This window comes from Tachysurus fulvidraco, chromosome 26 (genome assembly GCF_022655615.1).
Source record: "Tachysurus fulvidraco isolate hzauxx_2018 chromosome 26, HZAU_PFXX_2.0, whole genome shotgun sequence".
Taxonomy (NCBI): Eukaryota; Metazoa; Chordata; class Actinopteri; order Siluriformes; family Bagridae; genus Tachysurus; species Tachysurus fulvidraco.
In genome coordinates this window covers 16,933,468-16,946,841 of record NC_062543.1, presented here as the reverse complement: position 1 = coordinate 16,946,841, position 13,374 = coordinate 16,933,468, and the positions used below count along the sequence as shown (strand labels likewise).

Sequence of the window (13,374 nt, the reverse complement as noted above, 5' to 3'; positions counted from 1 at the left end):
AAAATAAAATAGACACCCCCCCCCCCCCAACAGAACCATTAATCATGCATAGTATTAAATATGCTCACTTACATGTTTTGAAAAATAAACAAACAAACAAACAAATAGGATACATGAAGATCTATAACGTAAACTGGTACACGAACAGCGGGTTCCGGCTCGGTGGAGTCGGGGTTGGAGGAGGGAGTTTAAATCATAGCAGCGCTCGAAATCAATGCGCTCGAAAGCGGCTCAATGAATGGTAATTTAAAGGGTCGGATAATATGGATGTCGTAACCGGATTGGTGCGCATCATGAACAGCTGATTATCAGTTGATGCAGCTTGACGACGTGGCCAGCCGGAACTAACGCCATGCTTGATTTTTCTAAAAAAGGAAACCATTCAGAGACCCGTCTTATTTTCTCTTGTATATTTAATATTGCTCTTTAAGCAAAAATACATTTTATCCGATTACTCGATGAAATTTCCGGTAGAATACTCGATTACTAAAATATTCGATAGCTACAGCCCTAATTTATTGTACTGTTATATTTATTTTATTACATTGACTTGTTATATATTGAATTTGGAAAAAATTATTGTTAACAAATGTGTCCATAAGTACAATTTTTATTGTAAAAATAAAAAGGGTTTTAACCCTAACGCTTGTGTCAAATAAAAATAAATTCTGTAAGAATTTTGGTGTGTTCTTAACAATGTGTGTAGCCAAAGACAGCACATAATATTGTGTTAACTTTACAGACACATTTACTCTTAGACTCATTAAAGTGCCAGAACTTAACACGGTTTGTGTCGGTTTTAACTTCCTTTCCAAGAGTGTAATATCAAAATAACATAGCACTGAACACTGTAGGGTCAGAATGACATGCCTGGGGACACCAAGCTCAAAATAACGTACCTGAATAATAACGTAAAACCTAGTTAATGGGACTTCATATTTTAAGCTTATACATGAACCTGAGACACAGATGTGTCTCATCAACTCATTGCTGCAAAATTTGCTACATACAAAGAAACCATAAAACCTGACACAGCAGGCCGACATCCCCTTATGTCTGATTATTAATTCATATCAAACCAAACACTTTAGCTCCGTGACCCAATGAGTCGAGTGTTCTTCACATTATTTCAAGATGGGAACTTAGATTCATTCAGAAAATTTTAATGACAACTAACTTTAGATCGAATCTATTGAAGTAGCAAAATGACTAAAAAGTATTTATACACACATTTCACAATCTGTAAGTACAGCTAGCAGTCGGTTATATTTTCTTCCCTGCGTATAACCATCAAGAGATTTACAAAAAAACGCTGCACACATCAAGAACTACATTTTTACATAATTTGCAACAGCAGAAGAAAAAACACCTGTTTCTTCTCTTCCTTTTAGACAGTCCTTTAACGTCCCGATTATCTGCTGAAGTCTTTGATTTGTTGGCTCATTTTCACAACCTGTGCATAAATTAGGACATAAATGTTTTATGTAAATTAGAGAAGTTAATGTTGTATGCATGGCGTTAACAGGCAGAGCTTCTGTCTACATGTGTGTATGCTTTAATCTACAAAACTCACACAGAATTCCTCAAATATCGGCCTGTCTCTAAGGAACATTTAATAAGCGAGTATAAATCATACTATCTGAACACACACACACACACACACACACATATCCTTTACAACACCTTAAGTAAATTCCAAAATGTATTTTTATTCATGTTACAAAAATAGTACAAAAAAAGAACAGAAAACAATGTGTGTGTGTGTGTGTGTGTGTGTTACTGACTCAGATGCCTGTATAGTTGGATGATAAGCAATTGAATCTCACTATCTCCAGAGTTAATGTCGATAGCCTTTAGAAAAAAGTCCAGTGCTTCCTGTTTCCTCCCGTCAGCTAAACAACGTCTCCCAGAACTCACCAGAGACTCGAATGATTCCTCTGGATGTTCACCATAATTTGGGTTTTGGACTTCAGAGGGTGCACACTGATCCAATACTTCACTAGAAGCTAGTTCAACATCAGTGGATTCATCAGTGAAACCCTTTACACCACCACCTTCCTCTTCTTCCTCACCTTCCTCTTCCTCCTCACACTGACTTTGTTCTGAATGTAGTGTTTCTCCACCAGGCTCTACAGAAATGAATGATTCACTGGGCTCCGTCTCCTCCAACAATGATTCATCGTCACATGTTCCACTGACTTCAGATGTATGGTTAAGCTCAGCACCTTCAGAACTGCCTTCATCCTCTGGCTGCTTCCCCACCTCTGGTTCCTCCTCCTCCTCCTCCTCCTCCTCCTCCATGTCCTGCAGCAGTGACTCTACTAGAGACCGTCGTGACGCAATTGAAATGTTCATACTGCACCTGCGGTTGGTGCCATTATACAGTGCAGATTTGGGTGTAGAACATCCGAGGCCAGTGAAGCTGCTAGCTAATGGACTGCTAGCCAAAACAGGTTTCTCCTCCTCCTCTTCTTGCCCATCTTCCTCACTATCATAGATGACTCGCAGTTTTTTCTTCTTGTTGAACCAAAGTGGTGACTCATCTAATGACTTTTGTTTCACACTATCAAAGTTACACTCCTCCATCCTCTCTCTAGTGTCATCCATCTGCAACTGAAAGTCTTCACTCCCTGTACTTATCTCCACGTCTTTCTGGTCAAAATCCTCCTGTTTTTCCTCTGACAGCAGCTCTGCACTGTCTTCCAGCTTCAGGTTAAAGTTACCTTGAAAAGATTCTTTTGAATCAGGGTTAAGGCTGGCATCAGGGTTAAGGCTGGCATCGGGGTTAAGGCTGGCATCGGGGTTAAGGCTGGCATCGGGGTTAAGGCTGGCATCGGGGTTAAGGCTGGCATCGGGGTTAAGGCTGGCATCGGGGTTAAGGCTGGCATCGGGGTTAAGGCTGGTATCAGGGTTAAGGCTGGACTCTGTAGATGAATCTAACCCCACCCCCAAATGGGATTTAGATGCCTCTGCATCAGCCATAACGCAGGCTTCATGTGAGCCCAATGACACCTGTGTAAATGTTTTCGGTATGGTTGCCTCTGTCTCCAGCATAGCTACAGATAAATCTGACTGCTTTAAGGGAGAGATGTGTATGATCTGATGTGAGTGTGTGAGTATATCATCAGATTGCTCCTCTACAATTAAACTCTGCTCTTCATCTATGCTCTTAAATCCTCGTCCAACAAAACTGTTCTCTCTGACCTGCGGAGATCTGCGGTCTATCACACACTCCTCCTCATCCGATCGTGATTGGGTTAGATCCACTACGGCAGGTGGGCTGAGGTTATGGCAAGGGGGCGTGGTTTTGCCATCACCCATTGCTGTGTGTTGGTATGGGCCCTGTTGCCGTGACAACCGAAGCCAAGCAGGTTCTGTGTTTTGATTGACATTGTCCGTCATGAGACTGTGCAGCTGGGACTCGGCCTGGACGAGCTCCTGCGCTTTCTGTACACGCTGCTCAATGTAATGAGTCTCCTCGTCCTGCAGGCTATCTTCATGCTCCTCGTTAGAGAACAGCAGGTCATGACGGGACACGCCAAACACGTTCATGCCCTTCAGAGCAGAGATGTGACACTGCAGCTCAGGGTCAGTGCGGCACACAGAAGAGTGAAGCGACTGCAACTGCAGCTGAGTGGAAGATGAGTGCGCGTCCTCCAGTGTGAAAAGCTCCTTCAGCTCCTGCTTAGAAAAGTACCGGAACGGGTTCTTCTTGTCCCCCGTGGTCTGGCGGATCAAAGAGTCCTTAAACACCTACAGGAGGAAAATGTGTTGAATTTGCTTTTAATAAAATTGTTAAAAACAAACTATTTTTATTTCAATTTTTTAACAGTATTCCAGATGCATTTCAAATATAAACAAATAAGCATGGGATTTTTTTTGACTATTCTAACAATTATTTGCTGCATATGTACAATATTAAAACATTTATTCTGAGTTGCAAAACTAACTGGTGTAGTTTTACTAGTAGCTGAACAGGAAACACACACACACACACACACACACACACCTGTCGTCTGTAGATCTTCTCCTCTACAGATCCACATGTGATGAGTCTGTAGATGATGACGTCGTGTGTTTGGCCAATACGGTATGCTCGGTCTACTGCTTGTGCATCTGTCGCAGGGTTCCAGCTCGGGTCAAAGATCACCACTCTATTTGCAGCAGTGAGAGTGAGGCCAACTCCACCCACCTGTGTGGTCAGCAGAAAGACAGAGTAGCGTGCATCTGTCTGAAACAGAGCAATGCGCCTTTCTCTCTCAGCCAGTTGTGTGATGGTGCCGTCCACACGCAGCAAACGGAACTTCCTGTTTGTTAGCACACGCTCAATGATGTCCAGCATCTTCCTGGACTGGGAGAAGACAAGCGTCCGCTTGCCCTCATCTCTCAGACTCTCCATTAAACTCAGCAGGAAACACAGCTTTCCGGACTCGCCGACCAGCGTCTCGTCTGGCACATCTACAATACTGCTTGCAGCTGACTGACCTTCATCCTCGTGGAAGTCCACTGGCCCCGCCCCAAATCCGAGCTGAGTAATGGCTCGGGCAGAGAGCAATCTGGGATGGTCACAGAGCTTTTTGAGCACCGTGAGCTCTGCAAGTGGCGAGCGTGTGGTGGTCAGCAGCTGTTTGATGTGGTCCAGAGAAATGAATTGTCTGTAGATGTTCTCCTGTACGTCACTCAGGTACGTCCACACAATCAGATCTGTCTTTCGTGTTAGAGATGGAACCTCATTCACTCTTGTACTCTGCTTTTCCTGTTTCTGATCTTCCTCTTTAGTTTTGTGTGCAAGCAGCTTCCTTTTCTGTACTTCAGCTTTGGTCCTCCGTAGAAAGTACGGTCTGATGAGCTCGGTCAGATTCTGCGAGATTTTAAGCCCAAGAGCTTTCTCTCCAGGTGTGGCATCTTTCTCCCTCGCCCGTGTGATTGGGTTCTCATACTCTGTTTTAAAGGTCTTGGCACTGCCCAGCAATGCACCCTGGCAGGCAAAGTCAAACAGTGCCCACATCTCCCGCAGGTTGTTCTGAACCGGTGTGCCAGTGAGCAGGAGCCGGTGTCGTGCTGGAACTGCTTTCACACACTTTGCACTCTTGGTTGATGAGCTTTTGATCTTGTGTGCTTCATCTAGGATGATGTAATCCCAGATGAACTCTTGCCCAGCAAATGAAGCCAGCTGCTGCCAGTTATTAATTAGCATTTGATAAGTGGTGATGATGGCTCCACTCCCACGTTGGATTCGCTCCAGGTTCCGGCTGCGCTCCGTTTTGCTGGTTCCATGAAATTCTTTGACACGTAGCCCAGGGGTCCAGCGCTTAAATTCACTCAGCCAGTTCTTGATGAGGGAGGTGGGCATAACAAGGAGAGTGCGGTTAATCAGCTCGGCATCATACATAGCCGACAGAAAGCTGATTACTTGCACCGTTTTGCCCAGGCCCATGTCGTCAGCAAGGATGCCGCCACCCCGCCCGTCCTTGTGCAGGCTGTACAGGAAGGCCACACCCTCTCTCTGGTGCTCATACAGCTGCTCATAAAGTCCTTTATACATCATCAAGCCACAGCAGAGCACATCTACAAACTCCTCCTCCTCTTCCTCCTGCTCCAGTACCTTTAGTTCCTTTATGGCTTCCTCCAATCGCAGGATTCGACTCTGCATTTTGTCGCTCGGCCGCAGATCAAATGCTTGCCGAAAAAAACGAAGAGAAAGTTCGAGATCACCTCGCTGGGCTGCTTCCTTCCCCTGCTGTCTGAACCTAACACATATACACAAACACACACACACACACATTACACTGGGACATTGATGTCGGTGGTAGACACCTAATATTAAATATTATATACTTAAATAAATACAGTGTATTATTTTAATAACAGATGCCAGAAATTAAGCAAAAGCAAAAAGACAATCGTAAATCGTTTCAGCCCCGTTTGTTTTGTGTGGCAGATTAAAACAGAATTTAAACTATTTTGTAATGTAAAAGTGAGTGTGGGTAAATAATATTTTAGAATATTAAATGAAGCATTAAGAAACTTTATAAGACAGTTTAAGTAAAACTCTTTAGGGTTCATTTTATTCTGTGAGTTTGATGTTTTTTGTGTTCAGTGAGTCTCTCTGGTGTTCCTTGGTATTTATACAGATAAGTGTAGGTAGTGTTTGTGTAGTTTCAGTTTGAGAGTGTATGATGCTGACACTAGAGGTGTGGGTTTTTCCCTGCACAGTGATTTTATAAGAAGTTAGAGTAAAATTCAGAACCAACCACAACAATTCTGCAGCTACAGTGTTTACTGAAACACGTTTAGTCTACAGAAGTTCATTCACTCATTCCCTACTGATTATCCGAACTTCTCGGGTCATGGGGAGCCTGTGCCTATCTCAGGCGTCATCGGGCATCGAGGCAGGATACACCCTGGACGGAGTGCCAACCCATCACAGGGCACACACACTCTCATTCACTCACACACACACACACACACACACTACGGACAATTTCCCAGAGATGCCAATCAACCTACCATGCATGTCTTTGGACCGGGGGAGGAAACCGGAGTACCCGGAGGAAACCCCCGAGGCACGGGGAGAACATGAAAACTCCACACACACAAGGTGGAGGTGGGAATCGAACCCCCAACCCTGGAGGTGTGAGGTGAACATGCTAACCACTAAGCCACCGTGTCCCCCCAAGTCTGCAGAAATAACATCATATAAATACAGACTGCTGTCTGTCACGAGTTCTTAGTGGAGCGTATTAATAGAGATACATTTCTGTAAAGCAGTAATTATAGGAAGATCCAAACACACACACACACACACACACACACACACAGTATATATACACACACATATTCTGGTATGTGAGTACCTGTTATAGATCTCCTCGCTTTCTGCATTACTGATATTCAATGACCTACAACATACACACACACACACACATTAGCTCAATAATACACACCTCTTCAAAACAAACTGGTAAAAGAGTTAACATGGTATATTATTGTATACATCACACACAAATTAAAAGTCACTGATAAACACAACCCTAATAAGTATACGTTAATAACACACAGATGACTAGAAATATGTGACAGACTTTGTTCAGTAGTGACGTGTGGATCGATACTAAAGTACGATACTAACGTCTCCTGCTCTAGTATTGATATTCATATAAAAATATTGATATTTAAACTCATTAATGTGGAGTGAGTGTTTATGTTATCATAAGTAACTCGCTGTCACCAGAAAGTCTAATTATTAACTTAACTTGTCATTATGCAGCTATAATGTGGAATTAAACTAGTCATATCACACTACACATAAAATACATAAGTATCGGCAATACCAGCCTGGGTATCGTATCGAACAGGAATTAAGTCACTATTGTTCAGTTTCTGTTTGAGAATATTGCGTGAGATAAAACACTTTAGAAGTCTTCTTGTGTGTGTGTGTGTGTGTGTGTGTGTGTGTGTGTGTGTGTGTGTGTATATATATATATATGTGTGTGTGTGTGTGTGTGTGTGTGTGTGTGTGTGTGTGTATATATATAAAAATATGTGTGTGTGTGTGTATGTATGTGTGTATATATATATGTGTGTGTGTGTGTATATATATATATATATATAAAAATATATGTGTGTGTGTGTGTGTGTGTGTGTGTGTGTATGTATGTATGTGTGTGTGTGTGTGTGTATATAAATATATGTGTATATGTGTGTGTATGAGGAGACAATTAAATAAATTCATTATAACCTTCACCTTTCCTTCACCCACCTATTAAAGCGCCCCAGCAGCTGTTTCTCTTCCATTTTTGTCTTTTATTCGGTTTAAATTCCGTTTAGTTAAATTAATAAACACAAGCGCGCGCGCATCAGCAGAAAGTCCCGACTCACTACTAACACGGAAGAAGAGGAAAATCCCGCTAAAGCGCTGCACCAATCAGAGTGTAGCTTGTCCATTAGCCCCACCAATTAAAGCGTAGCTGGGCTTGTTCGTGAATTACGTCTGCAGGTGGGAAACAGCAGTAAAGCTCATTACTGCCACCATGCGTCACTGCAGTTAGTTAACAATAACACACGACACATTCGGGACTCAGCATTTTTGTGAGACTCCGAAAGATGAAAAAATATGATATTATTTATTGACAAACTTATATCTTATGCACTATTGGCTCATAACATTTATTACACTGTTTATGTCATTATTTCCTCTGTTACACCCATTTTACTGGGTTCCAGGTGCTGTGAGGAGAAAACTAAGCAGCCGTACAGATGATATATGTTTATTATGAGATGTTTTAAAACCTCTTAACCAGACACACATTAAGTGTAAAGATGTGGAGCTTAATGACGTTACAGAGAACAAATACTAAAGTCTTACGTTTATGTTAATAAGTAATGAGGTTTTATGTGTATATAATAAAGTGTCTGGGTAATAAAGTGATAGTGCGGTTAAAAACAGAATAAAAACAAAACCATAAAGTTACATTAACAACAGACGCCTTTATCCAGAGCGACTTACATTTTTATACCTCTGAGTGTTAAGGGCCTTGTTCAGGGGCCCAGAAGTGGCAGCTCGGTGGACGTAGGAATCGAACTCACAACTTTCAAATTGGTAGCCCAACACCTTAACCACTAGGCTACCACAGTGATATAGTCCTGACGTCCTTAGACAGGGAGGGACACCAGAATACTTTCCTGAGGAGCTGCATGGCTCTTTGAATGCCAGAGTGTGAGAGGGGCAGAATGGGTTCTGGTTCGGTTTCTGATGGTACTGGGTCGTAGCGATGTGACAGTGCATCAGCTTTACTCCTCTTCAATCCTGGATGGTATGTCACAGTGAACTGAAAGTGAGTAAAAAATAAAGGCCATTGAATTTGCCTTGGGTTCAGTCTCTTTGCCCTTTTTAGGTATTCCAGATTTTTGTGATCTTTCAATACTTGAAACAGTTATCGTGCTCCTTCCAGTCACCATCTTCATTTCTCCAGATCCTCTTTGATCGATAGCAGTTCCCGGTTGTAATTTGATTCTGCTGGGGTGACTTTGTGTGAGTAGAAGGCATAAGGGTTTTAGGTGTTGCCCTGGCAGTGGTATAATACTGCACCTATTCCATAACTTGAGGTGTTCACTTCGATGACAAAAGGAAGGTTGGGGTCGGGATGGCACAAAATGGGAGCTGTGCTGAGTTTTTCCTTTAGTTTGCTAAACGCTGTGTGGGCAGAGTTAGACCATTGTAGCTTTTAAGGTTTTCCTTTAAGCAATGACATTGGGGGATGACCACAGAGCTGTAAAAGTGGCAAAAAAAAATTTGCAAACCCATGAAGCTTTGTAGCTCTTTTATTGGTAGGTGTGGGCCACTCTGTGACAGCTTCTACTTTGCTCATATCAATGAACCACTTGCCTACTGATGACATACCCCTAAAAGGTGATTGTGTTTTGGTGGAATTTGCACTTCTCTGCTTTGAAAAACAGACTGTGCTGCAGCAGGCTTTGCTGGACTTTAAGCACTGTGTTCCAAGCACATAAGTTAGCCCATGCAGCATTATTAAAAATTCGAAGTGCCCATGTTTAGTGAAAAGCACTGTCTTCCATTCATCAACCATTCATGAATCTGGCAGTTGGAGCCTTTCCAATGTACTCCTCCATGTATGACGCTGTCTTCAGCTTTTATATATTTATATATTTTTAAAAACAGAATAATTAATTACATATACATACGTGATTGACATGTGAAATACGTAAACCTGATATTGTACAGATTCTCATCACCGTATAATTTCAAGAGCAACTGCTCATCATTTATTACACAAAGACATTAACAAAACAAGAAAACAAAAAAAAAAGAAAGCATTTATGAGCCCAAAGAAATCCAGGACTTGAGCTATTACCTGGACTTACTCATCTCTTTTATTCATAACACTTTATCTCATAAATTCCGGTCACTTTGTCACCTGGATGCAGGAATTTGACTTTGTTTTATAACCCACTCCGATCTCTCAGAGACTTCTGATTACACACACACACACACACACACACACACACACACACACACACACACACACTACTGTCACCATCTAGTCTTAGTTATATGCAAGGGGACATTTCACCTCCAATGCTTAGCTTCTTACTTTATCTCTCTCTTTCTTATCTGTGCTCTGCCTGTGCACAACTTTCAGTCCTTATAATGTTTCACCACATTTTCTTTTTCGACAGTTAGGAATTTTCTCAGACACAATTATTTCTTATTCTTTGATAATTATGTTATGTTACGATTGTAACCAAAACTCAAGCATACACACATACAATCGTAGATAGGAAATATGTTGGCTTAAATAAGCTGAAAACATACACAACAGCTTCATTACTTTACACTTTCCTTACTTCTTACTCTGGACAATGTGCACAATAACATCCCTGATTAACCTTCAATGTCATTGCATAGTGACCAGTTACTTCCTGGTGTGTCTAGGAAAGGTGAGAACCAACAACCTGTCAAAGAAAAAGCACTTTATTCATGAATAAATCAATGGTTAAAAAAAAGCAATAAATTGGGAGTGACCAGAATGTAGCCACCCCCCCTTCTCTCTCTCTCTCTCTCTCTCTCTCTCTCTCTCTCTCTCTCTCTCACACACACACACACACACACACACACACACACACAAACCCCATAAGAGGAATATCACTTTGTCTTTGCTGAGTAAAGGAATAATAGACGGAAGTCAAAATGCGACAGAATTTCTATCTGCTTTTTGCAATATTGGTGATTGCTCTGCTTGGGTAAATCATTATTATTATTATTATTATTATTATTATTATTATTATTATTATTATTATTATTATTAGAGCTTACTATTCATTCTAAATAAAGATAGTTTATTTAATATAATTATCTAAACTAAAAAATATATATAAAAATAAATAGTTTAAGTGTGTGTGTGTGTGTGTGTGTGTGTGTGTGTGTGTGTGTGTGTGTGTGTGTGTGTGTGTGTGTGTGTGTGTATCTTATTGCGATTGCAATTTCTGATGTTCTAAAGGTCTGCTATCTCTTTATTTCTAAATACCTGGATGTTATTATAGCCGTAAGGTCCTTATTAGCTACAATAGCAGTTCTGCTTGTTTACACAATGATGAGAAAGAGTACGAGTTCTGATAAGAATTATGGAAGGTAAAAGGTCTCTAAAAGCCCTGACTGTATCGTTCTGATTGCCACTCCTCTTTATTTTATGTATTATTATTGGATTGATGATTGTGTTGTAGTGTTTTTATACTCAAGTAATTGAATTTATGCTCATTTAGGACACCTCTACTCGTATTTTATTGGTTGTGATGTTCAGGTTGTAAAATAAGTAATAATCAATAATTTTATAATAATGGTTTTTATGAAATAAGTGTCAGGGACAGAAGATGACGGAGGCAGATATCATGTAAAATCAGAGTTTATTGAGAAGTAGATGTAAATGGAATGAATAGTAGGAGATAAGTCCAGGTGAGGTTCCAACACACACACACACACACACACACACACACACACACACACTCTGCAGGTCACAGGTTGCAAACCAACGATAACTAGATCCTATGGTGGACAACGAACTCGGGGAAACTACTGGTAGAGAAAGATAGAGTCTGGTTAGTAGATACAGCAGATAACAGCAGCTAGCATTTACGTGTGTGTGTTTGAGAGCGACTTTTATATGCTGAGGTGATGGGGGGTGCCAGGTGACGGTGATGAGGATCTGGTGTGCTGTGTGAGGGGAGAACATGGCAAATCCAGGACAGTAAGAAGTTTGAACCTTAATGTAATTTTATTTGAGTATAGTCTCACTGAAAACTACTTACACACTCGCTTTAAATCACTTACTCTTCTCCCCAGACTTCCTAAAAAAGGCTGTTAGGATATTCTTCTTCTTTCTGTAAACATTTTGATTTTATTAAAGTGTCTCTGTATGAAGTGTGTTAAACACTTTCTTAGATTTACTGAGTGAAGAATGAAGAGTCTATGTTCAGTGATTGAGAGAGTCAAACACACCGATGCTTCAGCAGAGTCGATCTTGTTTATTGCATCTACAGAAAATATATATATATTGGCTAAAAAGAATATCACCCCATACCCATGCGATAATCTTGTCAACATTGCAAGGACAACCATTAACCTGCAAAGTATGAAGACAAGAAAAGAAAATATTCCTCATGAAGCATTTTTTTCTTTAGATTTCACCAATACACCATTGTCTAGTGCAGGTGATTAACTTTGGTCCATCTTTACATTTAAGCAAGGCTCGCTAACCTCGTGTCACCAAGGGTTAATCTGGTTTTATGTCATTATGTCTGTCTTTGTTTACTGCTTTTTTTATTTAACATTTAATTTCAGTAAAAAAAAAATAGAGTGCAATGTATTTTTATATTTTTAAAGGATAAATCTAGTTCTTTAAATATTATTTCCGTCAGGCAGCATGGATTAATGTAAGTACACGATTGCAAACAAATACAAATAATACAAGGAAAAAACACAAAGACATGCAAAGGTCAGGCAATTGGAAAATAACATAAAGGCAAAGCAAGAATTTTTTAAAAATCATGGCAAGTTTACATTGATATCTAGAAACTGAATCTTTACACACATTTTAAGTATCTAAAAAAATGTACAACATTACTCAATGGAGTTTCTTTATATTTCTTTAAAAAGTTTTCCAAACCCTCTGATTCAGTTTCCCGACAGTTTTCGGATACGATATTTTGATATTTTCTATACGTTTTGTCGACTTGTTTGTTGATTTGTTTAATTGTGTTGTTTAATTTTCCTTCTAGGTTTGTTTACTTCAATGACGTTTTCTCCTGGCTCAGGTGAGCGACTAAAGAGACCTGACTTGGGCTCGGTTTAATGGACGTATTTGCAGTCACTCGGGTTTCCTTAAAAAAAAACTGTTCATTAACTGCACTGACTGACAGAACCTTAACTTGTGATATCTAAGTAAGGTCTTTAACACCATTACTTTGATGACTTAGTAACTACTGTTAGGTTTACGGTTTAGAGCTAGGCTTTAGTTGGTAGGGTTAGGGTTTCCATGTTAGTGTTTGGAGGTTAGGGATTAAGGGTTAGAGTGTTAGGGTTTAGGTTGTTCAGGTTTAGTGGGTAGTGTTACAGTTTAGGGTTTAAGTGCTAGGGTTTGCCTGATTGTCTCTTCTTATGGAGATACTTCACCAATCCTGACATTTTACCCCTGGTTATACAATTAAATTTGAATTTAGGGTTTAGGGTTTTGTGTTATGGGTTAGAGTTTATGGTTTAGGGTTAATGTGAACCATGTGGAGGTTCTGATGTCATGTTCTGATTTGATTGTTTTGTGTTTCCAGTTTACATGGTGTTCTGGAGTTCACCCCAAGTGT

The 13,374-nt window shown here is 40.5% G+C and overlaps 2 protein-coding genes across 2 annotated transcripts in view; one reads left to right on the top strand and one right to left on the bottom strand.

The window, feature by feature from the left end:
* Positions 1-592: 592 nt before the first annotated feature.
* Positions 593-7,929, bottom strand: ercc6l (excision repair cross-complementation group 6-like). Its single transcript, XM_027148321.2, has 5 exons — positions 7,763-7,929; positions 6,858-6,902; positions 4,010-5,750; positions 1,785-3,753; positions 593-1,453 (listed from the first exon to the last, which is right to left on the bottom strand). Exons 1-5 carry the CDS (start codon positions 7,795-7,797, stop codon positions 1,329-1,331), a joined length of 3,915 nt encoding a protein of 1,304 aa, XP_027004122.2. The 5' UTR covers positions 7,798-7,929; the 3' UTR covers positions 593-1,328.
* Positions 7,930-10,599: 2,670 nt separating this feature from the next.
* LOC113643872 (globoside alpha-1,3-N-acetylgalactosaminyltransferase 1-like) overlaps positions 10,600-13,374 on the top strand; it is a 10,444-nt gene continuing 7,669 nt past the window's right edge. The window contains exons 1-2 of the mRNA XM_027148328.2: positions 10,600-10,764; positions 12,796-12,831. Of these exons, the coding sequence (XP_027004129.2) occupies positions 10,712-10,764; positions 12,796-12,831 (89 nt within the window). The 5' untranslated portion in view covers positions 10,600-10,711. The remainder of the gene's footprint in view (positions 10,765-12,795; positions 12,832-13,374) is intronic.

Excerpts from the sequence above, each read along its gene's own strand:
- ercc6l (XM_027148321.2), bottom strand. The coding sequence starts at position 7,797 with ATGGAAGAGAAACAGCTGCTGGGGCGCTTTAATAG. Across the intron at positions 3,754-4,009 it reads AGAAGATCTACAGACGACAG|GTGTTTAAGGACTCTTTGAT; the intron begins GTGTGTGTGTGT and ends TTCCTCCTGTAG. Across the intron at positions 1,454-1,784 it reads CCAACTATACAGGCATCTGA|GTTGTGAAAATGAGCCAACA; the intron begins GTCAGTAACACA and ends ATTTATGCACAG.